Raw genomic sequence first — 22,037 nt, forward strand, 5'->3', positions numbered from 1 at the left:
TTCCTGTAATGGCTTGGTTTGTGCTGAAACGATGATTGATAAATCTGCCTCCTCGCATCCTTTTTGTTGTGGAATCCTGCTACTGGGGATGTTAGAAAAATCCCTACAACCAGAAGCTCTAAACATCCTTATGAGTCGGTTTACGTCGGATTTGGGTTCAGTACGATTGTTAACGATTATAAAATAGTGCAAATATATGATGGGTATGATGGGGATATGGTGATTGAAGTGTATTCATTAAGCATAGGTTCGTGGAAGGAAATAGAATCTGAGAGCTTAAAGGGTGTAAGTCCTTCTGATATTATTTGTAATTGGGTCACTGTCAATGGACGTATCTTTTGGGATGCTGCAACTCCAGAGGATAAAGAGGATGGCGTATATCGTACTTGTTTGATACTTTCATTTGACATAGCTTTGGAAGTTTTTACAGTGATACCAGGACCTCCTCAATTAGATGTTTCAGGAGGCTTTGAATTCACTTTGTCTGCTTATGATGATAACAAGCTTGCTATAATTTATGTGCCTAGAGTCGGTCGCCCTCCAAAGTATTTATATTCTTTGATCCACTTGTGGGTGTTAGAGGAGAAGGGCACAAGTTCATCGACAGAAAGATGGATTTGGACTAAAATATATACTAGCAATCCATGTCCAGCCAAGTTTGACGTTCCTCGGACCATGTGGGGGAACAAATTTGTCTTCTTTTGTATTAGGGAGCCTAGCCTTACAAATGAAAGCGGCGGCGAAATGGAGAATCGATTTTCCTTAAGCATCATTACTAATGAGGGCAAGATATTTGAGATCCCTCAATGCTATGGTAGTTGGGCTCTCAATCATGTAGAAAGTCTTGTACCAGTTGGCAACATTCACTTTGAAGAGCCTTGATGATTTTAAAGCTGAATTTTATTACATTGCAAATTTGCTTTTCATTTAAACATTTTGGTGGAAAATAATCCATATCCTTGCCAGTTTGGATTAGTGATATAAATTTTGATGCCATTTAGATGTGTTATATAGAATGATATGAAGGGTAGATTTTTTTAGTACGAGTTGTTTCTGGCTATATTTGACCTATTGATTATATCAGATTGCATTCTGCAAATTCAAAAATGTAATTTTTTTTCCACATGATTTTTTTGGCTATTTTCGACAAGTATTAATTGGTTTACTTCTATCGACACGTAGATAGAGTTGTAATTTGAAATTTATTAACTCTTATTGTTAAAAGTTGTTGAGTGATTCCAAGATTTGTACTCTATTATCTTTCTTCTAGAGATCCATATTTTTAACCATCAAAATTACACTACTAGATTTATTAGCTGTGGCTTATTAGAACATAAAAAACAACGAAATCCAGACAGAAGAATATCTGGCATTAATTAACTACAAGACAATCAAAATTTTCAAAATACACTAAGATAAAGGAAAATCAAATGCTTTCTTCATTTTAAATATAAGTTATTTTTACCTTATGCGTGCTTATTAAGAGAAACAATTGAGTAGTTGGAAATTTTAAATTTTTCCCAACGATACAAATTGTTTAAATTGGTCATATTAATATAGGTAAGGAAAATATTTAGGTGAAGTTAATTATAGGAAATATTGCAATAAGGTCTTACCCAAAAGAATTAAATACAAAAAGATTTTTTGAAATTATCAAATTATTATGAAATCCTAAGGGACCTAATTGTAATAAATTTTATTTATTTAATTAACAAATTATCTTTTTTAAGTATATATTGATAATTGAAAGAGTAGTCTTGTATAAGGATTAACAACTATTGCAGCAGGTATTAATAACATATTTTCTCAACTCATCACAAAAATGTAATACATAAGTTGTTAATATTTGTTATGATAGTTATTAATTATTACACCTTAAGTTGTTAGTTACTATACTTTCAGTTGTTAATACATACTTTAAAAAAAAGCAATTTGATAATTAAATAAATGAAATATCTTGCAATGAGGTCTCTTGTGACTTTAAAATTTCAAAGGACTTTTTTTGTATTCAATTCTCTTAGATGGGGTGTTATTGCAATTTTTCCTTAAGTATATTTATTATGTTAAGTTCTCTAATCACATATGATTATATATTTTATATCTTTCTATATGGGTTTATAATTAAATGATATTAAATGCTAATAATTAAAAAAATAAAATACATGACTAACTATATGTGATTAGAGAATTAAACATATATAATTGATATAAGTAACTTCACCTAAATATAGCCCTTAAGAGATAAAACTCACACACTCTTCATATCCATAAATATTCGAACTTTCAATACGATAAATTAATTTATCCAATTGTTTTGGATTGTTAGGTAAGTTAATGGACAACAAGCTGCTTTTTTTTTTTTTTTTGACCCGCAACGGATAATGAGCTGCTGTAGTTGAGATAATAATTATTATTGATAAAATGAAATAAAAAGCAGGTTTGAAAATTAATTAATTAGTTGCCATGTCACCTTATAAAATCCCCAGCATAAATTATCAATATCATCATATCATTAACGTATGATTGGTTAAATAACATCAATTAATATATGGTCAATCAATATAAAATGGTAAAGCTTGGAGCTTTTTACCGCTGATAAATAGTAGTTGATAAAATTAATTTCCAAACTCAGAATCATAGGAATGAAACTCGAAACTCAAAACTCAAAAGCATATAATTATAGCCGTAATCTGCCCTTTTATATAGTTTCTACTTTCTACCTTATAAAATTAGAATAAAAATCTAATTTCATTAAAGGTAATAACGATAGGAAATCGTTAATATTATATTAATTTTTTATAGATGTAATTTTTTTGATAAGATATATAATATTTAAAAGATCACATGATTACAATACTTCAATTTCAAGAGATACTCCGATGGCAGGAAAAAAAAATCAAGAGATACTGATTACTGAACCTATATAATAATTAGACGATAGATTATTTTTTGGCCAATAATATTAGAATATAGATTTGCAATTAGTACAAATTAACTAAAAAATTAAATCTCAGTGATAATGGCAAACACTATGTATTTAAATATTTATCTAGAGGGAGAGCATTTAAAACTTCATTAAAATTAAGATATAGGCCCCAAAAACACTTATTTATCATTAAAAATTAGTTTCTGTTATAAAATTAACGTAGATTGGAGAAGAGAAGTAGACAAGAAAATAAGAGAATGATATTGTATCTCAATTTCTCTCTTATCTTACTCATATCTTTCATTCCAAATCTTGCTCATATTTCTCATTTTCGTAACAGTTTCCACTTTTTACGGAATGGAAATTCATATAAACTTGGCTCGCCCCAAAGACCCCATCGATCTTTCATCTGCGAGGTTTCTTCTTCTCAGCCGACAACTGAAAGCGCACACACGCACACACATACGTAGTTATATAGCTTTGATTTTCATCCTCTAATTCCTTTTACTTTCTTTTGATAGATTTCCGACCACCACGAAGCAGAGGTTAATGGATGGCGAGACGCCATATTTTCCCGAAGAAATCATCAGAGGAATTCTCATACGACTTCCGGTGAAATCCCTAATCAGATTTCAATGCGTCTCCAAAAAATGGAAAAATCTCATCAAGCGTCCATCTTTCGTCGATGATCACCTCCGTCGCTCTACTCATCAATACCCTTCACTTCTTCTTTGGAGATATCCTCATCCATACCCTCCTTCAGTTCTTCCTTGCAGACAGAATGGAACTTCAAGACCTTTGCAGCTACGTTTGATGGATTCTGAGATGCATGTTCGTGAACTTCAAATCCCACCTTCACTACTCGATTCCAAGTTGAACGTTAAGATCGTCGGTTCCTGTAATGGTTTGGTTTGTGCTGAAATCAATCAGTACTACGATAGATCTGCCTCACGCAATTTCCGCAAATCCATTTTGTTGTGGAATCCTGCCACTGGAGAGGTTAAACAAATCCCTAGAACCAGAACTTATGAAACTACTGAGTGGGATTGCATTGGATTTGGGTTTAGCCCAATTGTTAATGATTATAAGATAGTGCAAATACATGTTACCATCCATTATGGTAGCCCGATTGAAGTCTATTCCTTAAGCACAGATTCGTGGAAGGAAATAGGAACTGAGAACTTAAAGGGTGTACGTCCCAATGGTGATTGGGTCACTGTCAATGGACGTATGTTTTGGCGAACTCTACGAGGAAAAGTGGGGGGCAAGGAACAAGGTTATTTCATTCTTTCATTTGACATAGCGACGGAAGTGTTTACAGCGATACCATGGCCTCCTCAAGTATTTTGTCGTGGACATTATTGCGATCTATCTGTGCATAATAATAAACTTGCTATAATTCGTGTCCCTACAATTGGTCATTTACATTCTTGGATCGATTTGTGGGTATTAGAGGAAGAGGACGGTATAAGTTCATCAACAGGAAGATGGAGTTGGACTGGAAAATTTCCTAGCGATATTTGCTCAGGCACGACAATGATTCCTATGACCATTTGGAGGAATAACTTTGTCTTCTTTTCTGATGAAAAGCCCATACCTACGAATGGAAGTGGCAGCGAAATGGAGAATGATAAACAAAGGGTTTGTCAATCTTTTACTGAGATCATTAGTATTAATGAGGGTAGGATTTCTATGATCCCTGGATTCTATGATGATGTTTTCAATCACGTGGAAAGTCTCGTACCAATTGGCAACATTCACCTTGAAGAACCTTTATTCTAAAGGTTAATTTTATTATAATGCAAATTTTCTTTTTATTTGACTATTTTGGTGGAAAATAATCCTTGTCATTTTAGATTTATTACATAGAATGTGATGAAGGGTAGATTTTTAATACGAGATGTTTCTGGCTATATTTGACCTATTGATTATCTGAAAATTCAAAACTCTATTTTACTTTTTCCCAGATGATTTTTCTTTTTTTGCCTATTTGCGACAAGTATTAATTGGTTAAGTTCCATCAGCCATACATAGATAGAATTGTAATTGTAATTTGAAATTTATTAGAACATAACTTAACAACGTAATCGGGAAAGAAGAGCATTTGACATTAATTAATCGCAACACAACCAAAACTTTCTAAACTTACTAAGACAAAGGAAAATCAAATGCTTTCTTCGTTTTAAATATAAGTTATTTTCACCTTGTGCATGCTTATTAAGAGAAACAATATAATTGAGTGGTTTGAAATTTTAAAATTCTTCCAACTATCCTAATTGTTTAAGTGCATTGAAAATAATCGTTTAATCGGTCATATCAGTATAAGTAAATAGTTTTAATACAGGATAAATTATACATTTAGTCCTTTAACTTTATGTAAAGTTTCAGTTTGATCACTTAACTTAAAAAGTATACTTTTAATCTTTTAACCCTAAAATTATTAGTTTTAAATGATAATTTTTTTTAAACAATCATAGTTGTTTTAAAAATTAAACTTAATATTATAGTATTTAGTATTATGTTATTAATATTCAAAAGTTTGATATCATCATTTTTTGTTAACGACTCTAGGGTTAGATGACTAAAAGTTTACTTTTTAAAGGTAAGCGATCAAAATAAAACCTTATATAAAGTTAAAGATAAATTAGTAAGCAGTATTTATTCTATTATGATTTTTAATTAAGAAATATACTTTAAGAATATTTTTAGAATATTCTTTAATTAACAATGTATTACTAGTTTGGATTAAAATGTATGTTTTCAAAATAGAGGCAAAGTTTATGTAATTAAGAAAAAAAGGTGATTAGAGTATATTTTATTTTAAAATTGATTACAGAATTTAATTTCCTTGGCTCAGAATAGGAATGAAATCCATAATTCAGAATTTTAGCCGTAATCTCCTTTTATATAGATAGTAGTAAAAGATAAAAGAGTTGCATAACTCTATTATAAAATAAGAATTAAAATCTGATTTGGCTAAAGAGAATATTGATAGCAAATCATGATTGATATATCTTTATATTTATAGTTACCGTATTTTTTTGATAACACTGATATGTAATATTTAAAAGATCACGTGATTGCAAAGTGATCATTTTATCATAGTGAACTTGTATTATAATAATAATAATAATTTTACTATGGAAATCGTAATATAAAAAGTTGAATCTAAATATCTTTATAATATTAATGACAAAGATTATGTATTCAAGTATCTAACCAGATAAAGAATATTTAAAACTTCATCGACACGTACTCAAGATAAAAGATATTGGCCCCAAAAACACTGATTATGGTTTTTTTTATAAAAAAAAAAAAAAAAAAACAACGTTTTAGCTGTTCACGCAAAGGAAATATGAACTCGGCTCGCGCCCGCCTCTTGAAAAGCCCATCGATTTTCCCCGCTACGAGATGTCTTTTTCTCATCAGTCAACAACTAAAAACAGAGAGTCATATAGCTAGCTTGACTGGTCGTTAATATAAAAATTAATTAACTAATTTGAATAGATTAAAAAAATTAATTAAATTAGTTATTTATAATGAATAGATATTATCTTTTAAAACATCTTTACTAATCAAATATATTGGCATATACTATTATTATAAGGATTATCTTGAGAAAAAATAGATAAATATGAAAACGAAACAAAGTGAATTGAGATTTTATATTTAAAACTAAAATAAAATTTAAATGAACTCTTTTATTAAAGATCGGATGTAGTATTTCAAAGTTCCCATATCTTTTTTTTAAGACCATGAATTCATAATGAAGATCCCTTGAAAATGCTACCAACACACATTGTTCAAAAGTTAGACTCATGATTTTGTAGGGTATATTTTTGATTTATTAGCTTCATCATATTTATGTGGTAAATATTCATTCATTATATTGTGTGTACTGATATAACCTACAAAATGAAATGTCATGTTATAAGCACGTTCGTATAAACTAAGATAAAATGTTTTTATATATTTATCTTGTAAATCATAAATTATGATTAAAAAATTATTTTTAAAGATTCTAATCATCATTAGAGATTAGATAGTTCAAAATGCGTATATCCTACAAAATAAAATGACATATATATATATATATATATATATATGAAAAATAGCCTGCTTGCTTGCTTTAATTTTTAAATTATTCAAGAAAAAAATGATGATGTGGACACGATTATGGAATTTTTATCAACTTTGTTCGATGCTCTACAAGTTCTCGGAGTTGCAATTTGAAAACGGTTTTTGAAAAAATGGTGCTTATTAATGACGGTGATCTATGTGACGCACAGAATTTTCAATTTTTACAAATTATTGACAGTGTAATTTAAAAAAGGGAAACTTGCAAAAAAAAAAATCTTGAAATTGTAAAAACGCAAATAAGGGCCATTGACAACTTCACTATAGCTTTTGATAATAATAATATGTCATGAAATTATCAAAACTCAATGAAGTTATCAATGGTTCATATCTGCGTTTTCACAATTCCAATGTCTTTTTTTGCAATTTCTCTTTTAGAAAACGCCCAATTTATAAGAAAACAGTTCACTTGATGTAAAGCACTACGATATTAAATGTATAAGTTGGATAATTGATTCGCAGTGACTACAAAAATTAATTAAATTAGTTATTCATTAAAGATTTGTGTTGATTTTTCTTAAAAACCTTTTTAATTATTTTCATAAAAATTACTTTCTTGATGAAAAATTCCTCTAATACATGCAATTTTATTTTTTAGGAAAAGTTATGAAAAAATTTTATATTTTGAACGCCAAAATGGATTGAGTATTTGTTGGAAAAAAAAATGAGTATATAACCAAACGAAATCATTCATGTCTAATTGTTATACTATCTCATATCCTTAATATAAGAACTAGTTAACTAATTTAAATAGATTTAAAAAACTAGTTAAATTAGTTATTTGTAATAAATAGGTATTGTCTTTCGTAAAATATTTTTGCTAATCATGTGTATTAACTAGAACTATCATTATTACAAGTACTACTTTAAAAAAATAGATAAATATGAGGGACAAAGTGAATTGGAGTTTTACATTTAGAATCAAAATAAAAATCAAACGAGTTCTTATATTAAGGACCGGGGTTAGTATTAAGAATTGGAGTATATATAATTGAAACTCATGCAAACATCTTTAGGATTAGTACAACGCAATAATAACAAAAATAAATGGTTTGGATTCTCATATCCTGCAATGGAGCAGGAATAATTATGTTGATGGATGAATGAAAATTGAACATCTATGTAAAGGTCGGAGAAAAAGTTTTCTTATGATGAAAGTGAAGCTCGAAACTTTGGGAACAAGAAATCAAAATTACTTACCTCTTATCAAAATTGTAGGGTGTATATTCTGTTTACTTCTATTCAAGAAGTAGAAACCTTTTCACTTTAAAGTCTTTTCCTGTAACTCCAGTTAAAGTCAATCTCTTCATCGCAATTAATAACAAAAATAGAAAATAAAAAAAATTAACAAGTCTCTCTAGCTTCACTTGATTTTTAATGAGGTTTATGTAGTTTTTTTTATAGCATGTCTACATGTAGTTTTACCTGAGTTTTAATAAAGTTCCTACAATTTTTTATTATATTCTTGTAGTTTCAACTGATTTCCACATATTTTAATCAGGTGAAGGATGCAGAAGAGAACACCCAAATACCTCATTAGAAGTCAGGTAAAACTACATGGACTTGTATATTAATTTTCTGAAAAAGAAAGAAAGAAGTAAGTGAATTAAAAAAAAAAATCCAAATACGTTTTTTAGCATCGTATCTTACCTTTTCTGGCAAATTTTGTCTCCTTTTTGGGGCTGCTACTTCTTCATGGTGTTTCTAATTCAAGCCCACATTTTTTTTTGAGTATGATACAACATTTAAAAGAAAAAATTGTAATAAAGTCTTATCCAAGATAATTAAATATAAAAAAAATCTTAAAATCATCAAATTATTATGAAGTTTTAAGAAACCTTATTGTAAGAGAATTTATTTGTTTAATTACTAAATTGTCCTTATTTCTCTTCAAGCACATACATTGATAACTGAAAGTGTAATTATTAACAATTTAAAGTGTAACAATTAACAATTATCACGTCAGGTATTAACAACACATTTTCTCAATACATTACAAAAAAAAACATGAGGTGTTAATATCTATCGTGATAGTTGTTAATCCTTACATATTAAGTTGTTAACTATTGTTTTTTCAGTTATCAATATATATTAAAAAAAAGTAATTTGATAATTAAATAAATAAATTCTTTGTAATGAGGTTCTTTAAGACTTCAGAATAATTTGATATTTAGGAGATCTTTTTATATTTAATTTTTTTAAGTGAGACATTATTGCAATTTTTCTAGTTTAAAATTATTTATAATACATATTTTTTTGCCGGTAAACATTGACAATATTGATGAGCAGTCAGAGAGATTACATTTTCACAAGGGTTGGTAGAGTGACACGGGGGAGGGAGAGGAGAGAAAAAGAGAAATAAAGAATCCAAATTTTGGCATGACAAATACGCAAGAGTGTTTCTTTTGCCGCGAATAACTGAATAAAGCAATCCACATCGCCCCCAGCCTTTTTTCCCTGTCTGCTCCGACACTGTGTACCCCCCACTGCATATTATTCTCTCTCTTCTTTTTCCGGAGAGCCCCTTTCAGCATTTTGAAGTATCTCATTCTTTAATCTTTACTCTTCACATTCTTCGGGTTAATTCCTTTTTCTTTTCTCATACACCTTTCTGGACTGTCTCCTTGGTAATTATTATCATCAACATGATATTCCCTCCGCTCACAAGATCGGAGCCATAGTTTCGACTTGTAAGACTGAGAATGCTTGTGTTTATGTCCTCTTCTTGCATCTTATTCTCGCTGCCAATTATGCTGATATGTTTCTATGTTTATGGAATTTACTTTATTTTCCTTAGTTCATGGTGTCTGGATGGTATCTGTGTTCGTTATTTACTCGACTACTTATTGATTGAATTATCGAGGCGCATGAAGTTATATTTTCCCTATTCTGTTTTTATTCTTCTCATTAATTTGGACACGGGACGGTTGTCAAGTATTGTAAGAACATGTTAAAGTGGTGATCCGAATGCTCGCGCGCGAGAGAGTAGGTCTTTGAAAAATATGCTTATTATGTATACCCTTGTTTGTCTCTCGTCTCCGCAGATACGTAATCACAAAGAAGTTCATGTGGTTAAAAGTTAAGACACGTTCTTAGAACTTTTATGTGAAACCTCTTACTGCAATTAATTGAATTAGTTTTATGTGCTTGTCATAGGTGTGGGAAGCATTGGTCATTTTAGTTTAGTTTTCTTTCACCCTTTCTCCTGATTCTCATTTGTTTAATATATGAGCTATCTGAAGTAGAATATTAACACATGTTTCTGTTTGACTTGCAGCATTATTTGTTGATAATCCTGGAAAGCTTTCTGTTGGCGGTCAAATATTAATCACTGTGATTATCACTATTGAAACCATTCATTGATTAAAGAGTGACAGGTCCTGTGAAGATTGTACTCCAAAATCTGCCTTGATAAGTGTGGTTGGTTTTCTATATGTCCAAAGGTGAAGATAAAATGAGTGACACAGTGAACGACTCAAATTCCCAGGGGAAACGTACGAATCCAGGAAACTGTAGAACCAATCACAGTAGAGGTCCCAATCCTGGAGATGACCTTTGGACTGATGGTCTTATTTGTGCATTTGAATTTGTTCGAGGTCGGCGAAGATCAATTAAGTCAAAGCACTCATCAAGGACCTCAGATAGATTACAAATGGAAGGTGAATATTCAAAAATGCTTGATCCTTTAAATGATCTGATAGATTCCTCTTCCCCGAGGTTATATAGAAACAAGTTATCAGATTTGTCATCTGCAAATGACTTGAGGGGCAGTAGGTTACATGCCATAGATGATGAAAAGGACAGCAAGGTCCTTCAGTTTAGTCAATCCGATGTCACAGAAAAATATGATGGTAGTCATTGGGTGCCAATTGGATGGGCAAGGATTTCCGAACTCGTCCAGAAAGTTCAGGTTGATACAGTCTGGTCCTCTCAACACTTTGAGTTTGCTGATGAGGAAGATGATCGCACTGTGGCTGATCTGGCAGCTCCCTATTGGGAGCGTCCTGCTGGGCCTATATGGTGGTGCCATGTTTCTGCAGGTCACCCAAACATTGAAGCTTGGCTCAGCAATGCTCAATGGTTACATCCTGCCATTAGTTTGGCTTTGAGAGATGAAAGTCGGCTGATAAGTGATCGGATGAAACATCTCTTGTATGAGGTATATTGCCTTTTAATTACTTATCCTATACGTGATTACTAGTCTTACATGTAAATCATCTTGCAATCTATTCTATCACTTAATCTAGTTTACACTGATCATTTAGATGCACATTAGTAATAGCCTAAGTAATTATGAGCTGATACAGAACATCTGCAACACAGTTCAAAGTTAGTAATTGTGTCTGGGGACTTTGTGAGGGATTGAAAATTTTCTATAGTTTTATTTTTAATCAAAGTTTATGTTACAATGACAATTAATGCCTAAATAAACCTCAACAAATGATCTATAGTGGTGATTATGGGTGTTCATCAATTATGATATTATAGATAGTACTCCTCTGGTTCTAAATATAAGACCCATTTTGTAGTGTGTCTTACATTTAACACCAGAGGAGTAGAAGGGATCCTTTTGGATTTCATATTAGTAATAATATTTGTAACACGGCATTACAATAAATTTTATACCTTTTTCCCTTGATATTAATTATAATTTTAATTTAAGTAGGTCCCTGTCAGAGTTGCTGGGGGCTGTTATTTGAGCTCTTGGGACAATCGGTTGGTGACCCTCTTGTTGATGAAGATGACATCCCCATTGTACTTAGGTCTTGGCAAGCTCAAAACTTCCTAGTAACCGTAATGCATGTAAAAGGATCAGTTCCGAGTGTAAATGTTCTGGGAATCACAGAAGTTCAGGTTGTTCTTGCTTGGCATATTCTTTTAATGGGTAGTAATATTTTTGATTTCATAGCTTCAATGCTTTGCTTTGATTAGGAGCTTCTTTCTGCAGGAGGGTACAACGTGCCCAGAACAGTCCATGAAGTTATAGCACAGCTTGCATGCCGCCTTTCTCGATGGGATGATAGGTGTGGACATTTCTTTTATATATATAAACATGTACTTCTTTTAGTTTCTTTAAGCGTCATTATTTTCCTTCAGCAGTTGTATACTTGTTACATAGAGTGCTTAAGTGAAATTTCTCTTTGAAAACAAGTTGACCCTTCACCAACCATACCGTCCTTATTAGTGCTATTCTTATTTCTTCACATTGATGTGTGCGTGTGCGTGTGTGTGTGTGGGTGTAGAGAGAGAGAGAGTGGGTTTTGTTTTCTTGATAACCAGTGTAAAACTACGTTTTCCCCCATACACATAAACTCAATGAATGAATGAAATTTCAACATAGATGTAAGGAGAAGAAAAATAATTTTCTTTGTCTAAAGAGAAGGGCAATATAGGGGGAGAGTTACGTAAGATGGTCTCAACATGTACAGAATAAATCTAAATGTCAAGGGGGAAATTTGGTCTGTATGTGAAGACAGTTACAAGCTTATGACAGAGAACAAAATGCTTGAACTAGTTTCTGGAACTTAAATCCTTCACCTTTCCTCATATGTGTTTGATGTCTTAAAGATAAGTGCTACCAAAAAGTATGGTTGATAGGTTTGTAGCAAGCCATGTTTTTCTCTGCACTTGAAGTTTATTCAACTTCTTTCATCTGATGCATGGATTGTGTTGGTGGACTGTATCTTAGGCTGCCCTTTAGAAAAGCAGTATTCAGATTTGTGAAATTGGTCTCATGCTTCCATTGCTTGAGTTGTAGTTCAGGTGTATGATTGCTATTAATTTCATTATAGACTTTCAAGTTTTGTTACCTTGGTTTGACTTTTTCTTTAGTCATCCAGGCTATTCCGTAAATCTATATTTGGTGCAGCAGATGAGATTGAATTGAAGTTCGTGAACAGGTTCCCAAATATACTTTAGGTCATGAATTAAGTCATTATGTCACTTTGAATGAGCTTTATACTAAAATTGACACTTTTTTATTTTCCTAGGAGAAACCATGAAGACCTGAATCTCTTTAGTGTAATTCTTAATCAAGAAATCAGAAGGTTATCAAGACAGGTATGTTGACTTTTGCTGGTTTAGAGATACCTTTCTGGAGGATTTGCTACTTGCTGCTTGATCATTTTAACACTTACTAATGTTTCTGATTAGTTGACTAGGTAAGAAGAATGCATTGTGAATAATAATTGATCTATTTGTCTTTAAAAACATGTGAGGAAATAGGATCAAAGAGCATATTTGTCTGTAAATGCAAATTGGCATTAGTTGTTTGAAATATGTTGTTGAAATGGTAATGGTGATAGGAGTGTTATTTGAATGGAGGTGAAAATTGTTGGAATTGCCATCGTCGCACATCCATTTCATCAATTAGTAAAAGTTTGATTTCGTAGAGAATGACTGATATGACTACAAATAAGGCACTGGAGGCTACGTCAGCAATAGTTGGTTATATAATAGCTTGGACAGTGTAGTTTTTTATTCTTAATTTTTTGGGCAATGCTTTGGACAGCTCAGTTTGAGTGTATTACGTGTCAAATGTAATGAAGCACAAGATGTCCATGACACATAGAAGTATCAAATGGTGCAAAGTTACTTGATTCTTACAAAAACTTTGAAAGTCTAGTGCAAGTCAAATTTATTTAGTCAGGATTCAGCTTGTACTTTTTATATATCTTTAAAACTGAACATGAGGCTATTATGACTTTTCTTAAGGATGAAATGGGAGCCATTGTAGTGTTTTAGTATGAATTAACTTCAGCTTTCAAAACAAAAAGAAATCATTTCACTTGCTTTTATGCTAAAGAATAGAGGTAATTAATATAACTGAAACTATAAATCATATAACTAAATTAATTCGAGCTGCTTGGCAAACATAGCTAAAAGTTTTTGTCTTTTTCCCTTTTTTTTTTTTTTTTTACTACACGGACATCATTAGGAATTATGTTGATGGATGAATGAAAATGGAACAGATACGTAGAGGTTGGAGAACAAATTTTCTTATAGCAAATTTTATGTTTTACAATCTCAACTCAAATGAAATAAATAAATTTAACATATTGTAGTACTCCTCCGATCCTTAATATATGACCTAATTGTTGAGTTAATTTTAGTCCTATATATAAGACTTATTTATCATATTTATCAATTTTTCCTAAATTATCCCTAGGGATACTCCTTCAAATATAATCTAGTAGAAAAATGAAAGAGGATATTAAGGAAGATGATTATGGTATTTTAGGAAAAACATGTCATTTTTTTGTAATTAACTAATTTACCTAACTTTCTTAATTTAATCAAATTAGCTAAATAAGTCTCATATTAAGGACTGAAAGAATATCTGAATATAAGTCTATTGATAATTTCTATCTTGAATCCTTGTGAAACAGTGAGCTTTTAAGACTTTAAGGACGGTGAGGGTGTAAAAATTGTTTTTTCTTTCGTTATTTCATTCAAGACAATAAACTTGCACCCAAACCAAAAATAGTCGCCCGAAAATAGCATAACATGATGAATTGATTTATACAATTGTTTTGGATTGTTATGTAAGTTATTAAGGGATAACAAACAAGCGTAATTGAGATAACAATTATTATTGATAAAAGTTAAAAAAGGGCAGGTTTGGAAATTAATTAATTAGCTACTGCCATGCCACTTTAAAATCCTCAGTATAAATTATCAATGTCATCAATATATGATTGGCAAAATAATATCAATTAATATATATATATATATATTTATATAGATATATGGCCAATCAATATATAGGGTAAAGCTTGAAAATATTTTACCGTTCACAAAAAGTAGTTGATAAAATTAATTTTTAAACTCAGAATCATAGGAATGAAACTCAAAACTCAAAAGTATATAATTAGAGCCGTAATCTTTCCTTTTATATAGTTTCTACCTTATAAAATTAGAATTAAAATCTAATTTGATTGGAGATAATAATGATAGGAAACCGTTAATAATATTATATTAATTTGCATAGATGTAATGTAACTTTTTGATAAAATATATATCATATTTAAAAGATCACATGATCACAATACTTCAATTTCAAGAGATACTGAATCTATATAATAATAATAGAATTATACAAGATAGATTTTTGGCCAGCAGTTATGGAATATAGATTAGCAATTAGAAATTAACTAAAAAGTTAAATCCTATTATCTTTATATATAATGGCAAACACTATGCATTTAAATATTCATCTAGATGCAGAACGTTTAAAACTTCATTAAGATAAAGATTAAAACAGTGATTTATCGTTGAAAATACGTTTCCATTTCCCATCGATCTTTCCTCCGCGAGATTTCTTCTTCATTCTCAGCCGATGGCAACTCAAAGCATATATATAGTTATATAGCTTTCTGATTTTCAGCCTCTGGTAGATTTCCAAGTCGAACACCATGAAGCAGAGGATAGCGGGTGGCGACACGGCGGCGCCATATCTTCACGAAGAAATCATCAGACAAATTCTGAAACGACTTCCGGTGAAATCCCTAATCAGATTTCAATGTGTCTCCGAACGCTGGAAAAATCTCATCAAGTCGCCGTCTTTCATCGACGAACACCTCCATTACTCGACTCATCAAAACCCTTCACTTCTTCTTAGGAAAAGTAATGGACGTTTTAAACCTTTGCAGTTACGTTTGATGGATTCTGAGATGCACGTTCGTGAAGTTCAAAACCCACCTTTACCACTCCGTTCCTTATTGACATTTAGTATCGTTGGTTCCTGTAATGGCTTGGTTTGTGCTGAAATCGATGGGGATGATAAATCTGCCTCCTCCGCATCCTTTTTGTTGTGGAATCCTGCTACTGGGGATGTTAGAAAAATCCCTACAACCAGAAGCTCTAAACATCCTTATGAGTCGGTTTACGTCGGATTTGGGTTCAGTACGATTGTTAACGATTATAAAATAGTGCAAATATATGATGGGTATGATGGGGATATGGTGATTGAAGTGTATTCATTAAGCATAGGTTCGTGGAAGGAAATAGAATCTGAGAGCTTAAAGGGTGTAAGTCCTTCTGATATTATTTGTAATTGGGTCACTGTCAATGGACGTATCTTTTGGGATGCTGCAACTCCAGAGGATAAAGAGGATGGCGTATATCGTACTTGTTTGATACTTTCATTTGACATAGCTTTGGAAGTTTTTACAGTGATACCAGGACCTCCTCAATTAGATGTTTCAGGAGGCTTTGAATTCACTTTGTCTGCTTATGATGATAACAAGCTTGCTATAATTTATGTGCCTAGAGTCGGTCGCCCTCCAAAGTATTTATATTCTTTGATCCACTTGTGGGTGTTAGAGGAGAAGGGCACAAGTTCATCGACAGAAAGATGGATTTGGACTAAAATATATACTAGCAATCCATGTCCAGCCAAGTTTGACGTTCCTCGGACCATGTGGGGGAACAAATTTGTCTTCTTTTGTATTAGGGAGCCTAGCCTTACAAATGAAAGCGGCGGCGAAATGGAGAATCGATTTTCCTTAAGCATCATTACTAATGAGGGCAAGATATTTGAGATCCCTCAATGCTATGGTAGTTGGGCTCTCAATCATGTAGAAAGTCTTGTACCAGTTGGCAACATTCACTTTGAAGAGCCTTGATGATTTTAAAGCTGAATTTTATTACATTGCAAATTTGCTTTTCATTTAAACATTTTGGTGGAAAATAATCCATATCCTTGCCAGTTTGGATTAGTGATATAAATTTTGATGCCATTTAGATGTGTTATATAGAATGATATGAAGGGTAGATTTTTTTAGTACGAGTTGTTTCTGGCTATATTTGACCTATTGATTATATCAGATTGCATTCTGCAAATTCAAAAATGTAATTTTTTTTCCACATGATTTTTTTTGGCTATTTTCGACAAGTATTAATTGGTTTACTTCTATCGACACGTAGATAGAGTTGTAATTTGAAATTTATTAACTCTTATTGTTAAAAAGTTGTTGAGTGATTCCAAGATTTGTACTCTATTATCTTTCTTCTAGAGATCCATATTTTTAACCATCAAAATTACACTACTAGATTTATTAGCTGTGGCTTATTAGAACATAAAAAACAACGAAATCCAGACAGAAGAATATCTGGCATTAATTAACTACAAGACAATCAAAATTTTCAAAATACACTAAGATAAAGGAAAATCAAATGCTTTCTTCATTTTAAATATAAGTTATTTTTACCTTATGCGTGCTTATTAAGAGAAACAATTGAGTAGTTGGAAATTTTAAATTTTTCCCAACGATACAAATTGTTTAAATTGGTCATATTAATATAGGTAAGGAAAATATTTAGGTGAAGTTAATTATAGGAAATATTGCAATAAGGTCTTACCCAAAAGAATTAAATACAAAAAGATTTTTTGAAATTATCAAATTATTATGAAATCCTAAGGGACCTAATTGTAATAAATTTTATTTATTTAATTAACAAATTATCTTTTTTAAGTATATATTGATAATTGAAAGAGTAGTCTTGTATAAGGATTAACAACTATTGCAGCAGGTATTAATAACATATTTTCTCAACTCATCACAAAAATGTAATACATAAGTTGTTAATATTTGTTATGATAGTTATTAATTATTACACCTTAAGTTGTTAGTTACTATACTTTCAGTTGTTAATACATACTTTAAAAAAAAGAGCAATTTGATAATTAAATAAATGAAATATCTTGCAATGAGGTCTCTTGTGACTTTAAAATTTCAAAGGACTTTTTTTGTATTCAATTCTCTTAGATGGGGTGTTATTGCAATTTTTCCTTAAGTATATTTATTATGTTAAGTTCTCTAATCACATATGATTATATATTTTATATCTTTCTATATGGGTTTATAATTAAATGATATTAAATGCTAATAATTAAAAAAATAAAATACATGACTAACTATATGTGATTAGAGAATTAAACATATATAATTGATATAAGTAACTTCACCTAAATATAGCCCTTAAGAGATAAAACTCACACACTCTTCATATCCATAAATATTCGAACTTTCAATACGATAAATTAATTTATACAATTGTTTTGGATTGTTAGGTAAGTTAATGGACAACAAGCTGCTTTTTTTTTTTTTTTTGACCCGCAACGGATAATGAGCTGCTGTAGTTGAGATAATAATTATTATTGATAAAATGAAATAAAAAGCAGGTTTGAAAATTAATTAATTAGTTGCCATGTCACCTTATAAAATCCCCAGCATAAATTATCAATATCATCATATCATTAACGTATGATTGGTTAAATAACATCAATTAATATATGGTCAATCAATATAAAATGGTAAAGCTTGGAGCTTTTTACCGCTGATAAATAGTAGTTGATAAAATTAATTTCCAAACTCAGAATCATAGGAATGAAACTCGAAACTCAAAACTCAAAAGCATATAATTATAGCCGTAATCTGCCCTTTTATATAGTTTCTACTTTCTACCTTATAAAATTAGAATAAAAATCTAATTTCATTAAAGGTAATAACGATAGGAAATCGTTAATATTATATTAATTTTTTATAGATGTAATTTTTTTGATAAGATATATAATATTTAAAAGATCACATGATTACAATACTTCAATTTCAAGAGATACTCCGATGGCAGGAAAAAAAAATCAAGAGATACTGATTACTGAACCTATATAATAATTAGACGATAGATTATTTTTTGGCCAATAATATTAGAATATAGATTTGCAATTAGTACAAATTAACTAAAAAATTAAATCTCAGTGATAATGGCAAACACTATGTATTTAAATATTTATCTAGAGGGAGAGCATTTAAAACTTCATTAAAATTAAGATATAGGCCCCAAAAACACTTATTTATCATTAAAAATTAGTTTCTGTTATAAAATTAACGTAGATTGGAGAAGAGAAGTAGACAAGAAAATAAGAGAATGATATTGTATCTCAATTTCTCTCTTATCTTACTCATATCTTTCATTCCAAATCTTGCTCATATTTCTCATTTTCGTAACAGTTTCCACTTTTTACGGAATGGAAATTCATATAAACTTGGCTCGCCCCAAAGACCCCATCGATCTTTCATCTGCGAGGTTTCTTCTTCTCAGCCGACAACTGAAAGCGCACACACGCACACACATACGTAGTTATATAGCTTTGATTTTCATCCTCTAATTCCTTTTACTTTCTTTTGATAGATTTCCGACCACCACGAAGCAGAGGTTAATGGATGGCGAGACGCCATATTTTCCCGAAGAAATCATCAGAGGAATTCTCATACGACTTCCGGTGAAATCCCTAATCAGATTTCAATGCGTCTCCAAAAAATGGAAAAATCTCATCAAGCGTCCATCTTTCGTCGATGATCACCTCCGTCGCTCTACTCATCAATACCCTTCACTTCTTCTTTGGAGATATCCTCATCCATACCCTCCTTCAGTTCTTCCTTGCAGACAGAATGGAACTTCAAGACCTTTGCAGCTACGTTTGATGGATTCTGAGATGCATGTTCGTGAACTTCAAATCCCACCTTCACTACTCGATTCCAAGTTGAACGTTAAGATCGTCGGTTCCTGTAATGGTTTGGTTTGTGCTGAAATCAATCAGTACTACGATAGATCTGCCTCACGCAATTTCCGCAAATCCATTTTGTTGTGGAATCCTGCCACTGGAGAGGTTAAACAAATCCCTAGAACCAGAACTTATGAAACTACTGAGTGGGATTGCATTGGATTTGGGTTTAGCCCAATTGTTAATGATTATAAGATAGTGCAAATACATGTTACCATCCATTATGGTAGCCCGATTGAAGTCTATTCCTTAAGCACAGATTCGTGGAAGGAAATAGGAACTGAGAACTTAAAGGGTGTACGTCCCAATGGTGATTGGGTCACTGTCAATGGACGTATGTTTTGGCGAACTCTACGAGGAAAAGTGGGGGGCAAGGAACAAGGTTATTTCATTCTTTCATTTGACATAGCGACGGAAGTGTTTACAGCGATACCATGGCCTCCTCAAGTATTTTGTCGTGGACATTATTGCGATCTATCTGTGCATAATAATAAACTTGCTATAATTCGTGTCCCTACAATTGGTCATTTACATTCTTGGATCGATTTGTGGGTATTAGAGGAAGAGGACGGTATAAGTTCATCAACAGGAAGATGGAGTTGGACTGGAAAATTTCCTAGCGATATTTGCTCAGGCACGACAATGATTCCTATGACCATTTGGAGGAATAACTTTGTCTTCTTTTCTGATGAAAAGCCCATACCTACGAATGGAAGTGGCAGCGAAATGGAGAATGATAAACAAAGGGTTTGTCAATCTTTTACTGAGATCATTAGTATTAATGAGGGTAGGATTTCTATGATCCCTGGATTCTATGATGATGTTTTCAATCACGTGGAAAGTCTCGTACCAATTGGCAACATTCACCTTGAAGAACCTTTATTCTAAAGGTTAATTTTATTATAATGCAAATTTTCTTTTTATTTGACTATTTTGGTGGAAAATAATCCTTGTCATTTTAGATTTATTACATAGAATGTGATGAAGGGTAGATTTTTAATACGAGATGTTTCTGGCTATATTTGACCTATTGATTATCTGAAAATTCAAAACTCTATTTTACTTTTTCCCAGATGATTTTTCTTTTTTTGCCTATTTGCGACAAGTATTAATTGGTTAAGTTCCATCAGCCATACATAGATAGAATTGTAATTGTAATTTGAAATTTATTAGAACATAACTTAACAACGTAATCGGGAAAGAAGAGCATTTGACATTAATTAATCGCAACACAACCAAAACTTTCTAAACTTACTAAGACAAAGGAAAATCAAATGCTTTCTTCGTTTTAAATATAAGTTATTTTCACCTTGTGCATGCTTATTAAGAGAAACAATATAATTGAGTGGTTTGAAATTTTAAAATTCTTCCAACTATCCTAATTGTTTAAGTGCATTGAAAATAATCGTTTAATCGGTCATATCAGTATAAGTAAATAGTTTTAATACAGGATAAATTATACATTTAGTCCTTTAACTTTATGTAAAGTTTCAGTTTGATCACTTAACTTAAAAAGTATACTTTTAATCTTTTAACCCTAAAATTATTAGTTTTAAATGATAATTTTTTTTAAACAATCATAGTTGTTTTAAAAATTAAACTTAATATTATAGTATTTAGTATTATGTTATTAATATTCAAAAGTTTGATATCATCATTTTTTGTTAACGACTCTAGGGTTAGATGACTAAAAGTTTACTTTTTAAAGGTAAGCGATCAAAATAAAACCTTATATAAAGTTAAAGATAAATTAGTAAGCAGTATTTATTCTATTATGATTTTTAATTAAGAAATATACTTTAAGAATATTTTTAGAATATTCTTTAATTAACAATGTATTACTAGTTTGGATTAAAATGTATGTTTTCAAAATAGAGGCAAAGTTTATGTAATTAAGAAAAAAAGGTGATTAGAGTATATTTTATTTTAAAATTGATTACAGAATTTAATTTCCTTGGCTCAGAATAGGAATGAAATCCATAATTCAGAATTTTAGCCGTAATCTCCTTTTATATAGATAGTAGTAAAAGATAAAAGAGTTGCATAACTCTATTATAAAATAAGAATTAAAATCTGATTTGGCTAAAGAGAATATTGATAGCAAATCATGATTGATATATCTTTATATTTATAGTTACCGTATTTTTTTGATAACACTGATATGTAATATTTAAAAGATCACGTGATTGCAAAGTGATCATTTTATCATAGTGAACTTGTATTATAATAATAATAATAATTTTATTATGGAAATCGTAATATAAAAAGTTGAATCTAAATATCTTTATAATATTAATGACAAAGATTATGTATTCAAGTATCTAACCAGATAAAGAATATTTAAAACTTCATCGACACGTACTCAAGATAAAAGATATTGGCCCCAAAAACACTGATTATGGTTTT

At 30.9% G+C, this 22,037-nt stretch overlaps 4 protein-coding genes and 1 pseudogene across 4 annotated transcripts; all 5 read left to right on the forward strand.

Moving 5' to 3' along the window:
- The first annotated feature begins 216 nt into the window (after positions 1-216).
- Positions 217-882, forward strand: LOC114715247 (uncharacterized). Its single transcript, XM_028900042.1, has one exon. The coding sequence runs from the start codon at positions 217-219 to the stop codon at positions 880-882; it is 666 nt and encodes a 221-aa protein (XP_028755875.1).
- Positions 883-3,283: 2,401 nt separating this feature from the next.
- LOC114715242 (F-box/kelch-repeat protein At3g17530-like) lies at positions 3,284-4,708 on the forward strand. Its single transcript, XM_028900038.1, has 2 exons — positions 3,284-3,342; positions 3,448-4,708. Exons 1-2 carry the CDS (start codon positions 3,284-3,286, stop codon positions 4,706-4,708), a joined length of 1,320 nt encoding a protein of 439 aa, XP_028755871.1.
- Positions 4,709-10,092: 5,384 nt separating this feature from the next.
- On the forward strand, positions 10,093-13,147 carry LOC114715246 (uncharacterized; annotated as a pseudogene).
- A 2,330-nt stretch (positions 13,148-15,477) lies between these two features.
- Positions 15,478-16,689, forward strand: LOC114715243 (putative F-box protein At1g33530). Its single transcript, XM_028900039.1, has one exon. The coding sequence runs from the start codon at positions 15,478-15,480 to the stop codon at positions 16,687-16,689; it is 1,212 nt and encodes a 403-aa protein (XP_028755872.1).
- Positions 16,690-19,094: 2,405 nt separating this feature from the next.
- Positions 19,095-20,519, forward strand: LOC114715244 (F-box/kelch-repeat protein At3g17530-like). Its single transcript, XM_028900040.1, has 2 exons — positions 19,095-19,153; positions 19,259-20,519. Exons 1-2 carry the CDS (start codon positions 19,095-19,097, stop codon positions 20,517-20,519), a joined length of 1,320 nt encoding a protein of 439 aa, XP_028755873.1.
- The last annotated feature ends 1,518 nt before the right edge of the window (positions 20,520-22,037 follow it).

Source organism: Neltuma alba, unplaced genomic scaffold (genome assembly GCF_004799145.2).
Source record: "Neltuma alba isolate B1F8T4 unplaced genomic scaffold, ASM479914v2 tig00011579_pilon, whole genome shotgun sequence".
Lineage (NCBI taxonomy): Eukaryota > Viridiplantae > Streptophyta > Magnoliopsida > Fabales > Fabaceae > Neltuma > Neltuma alba.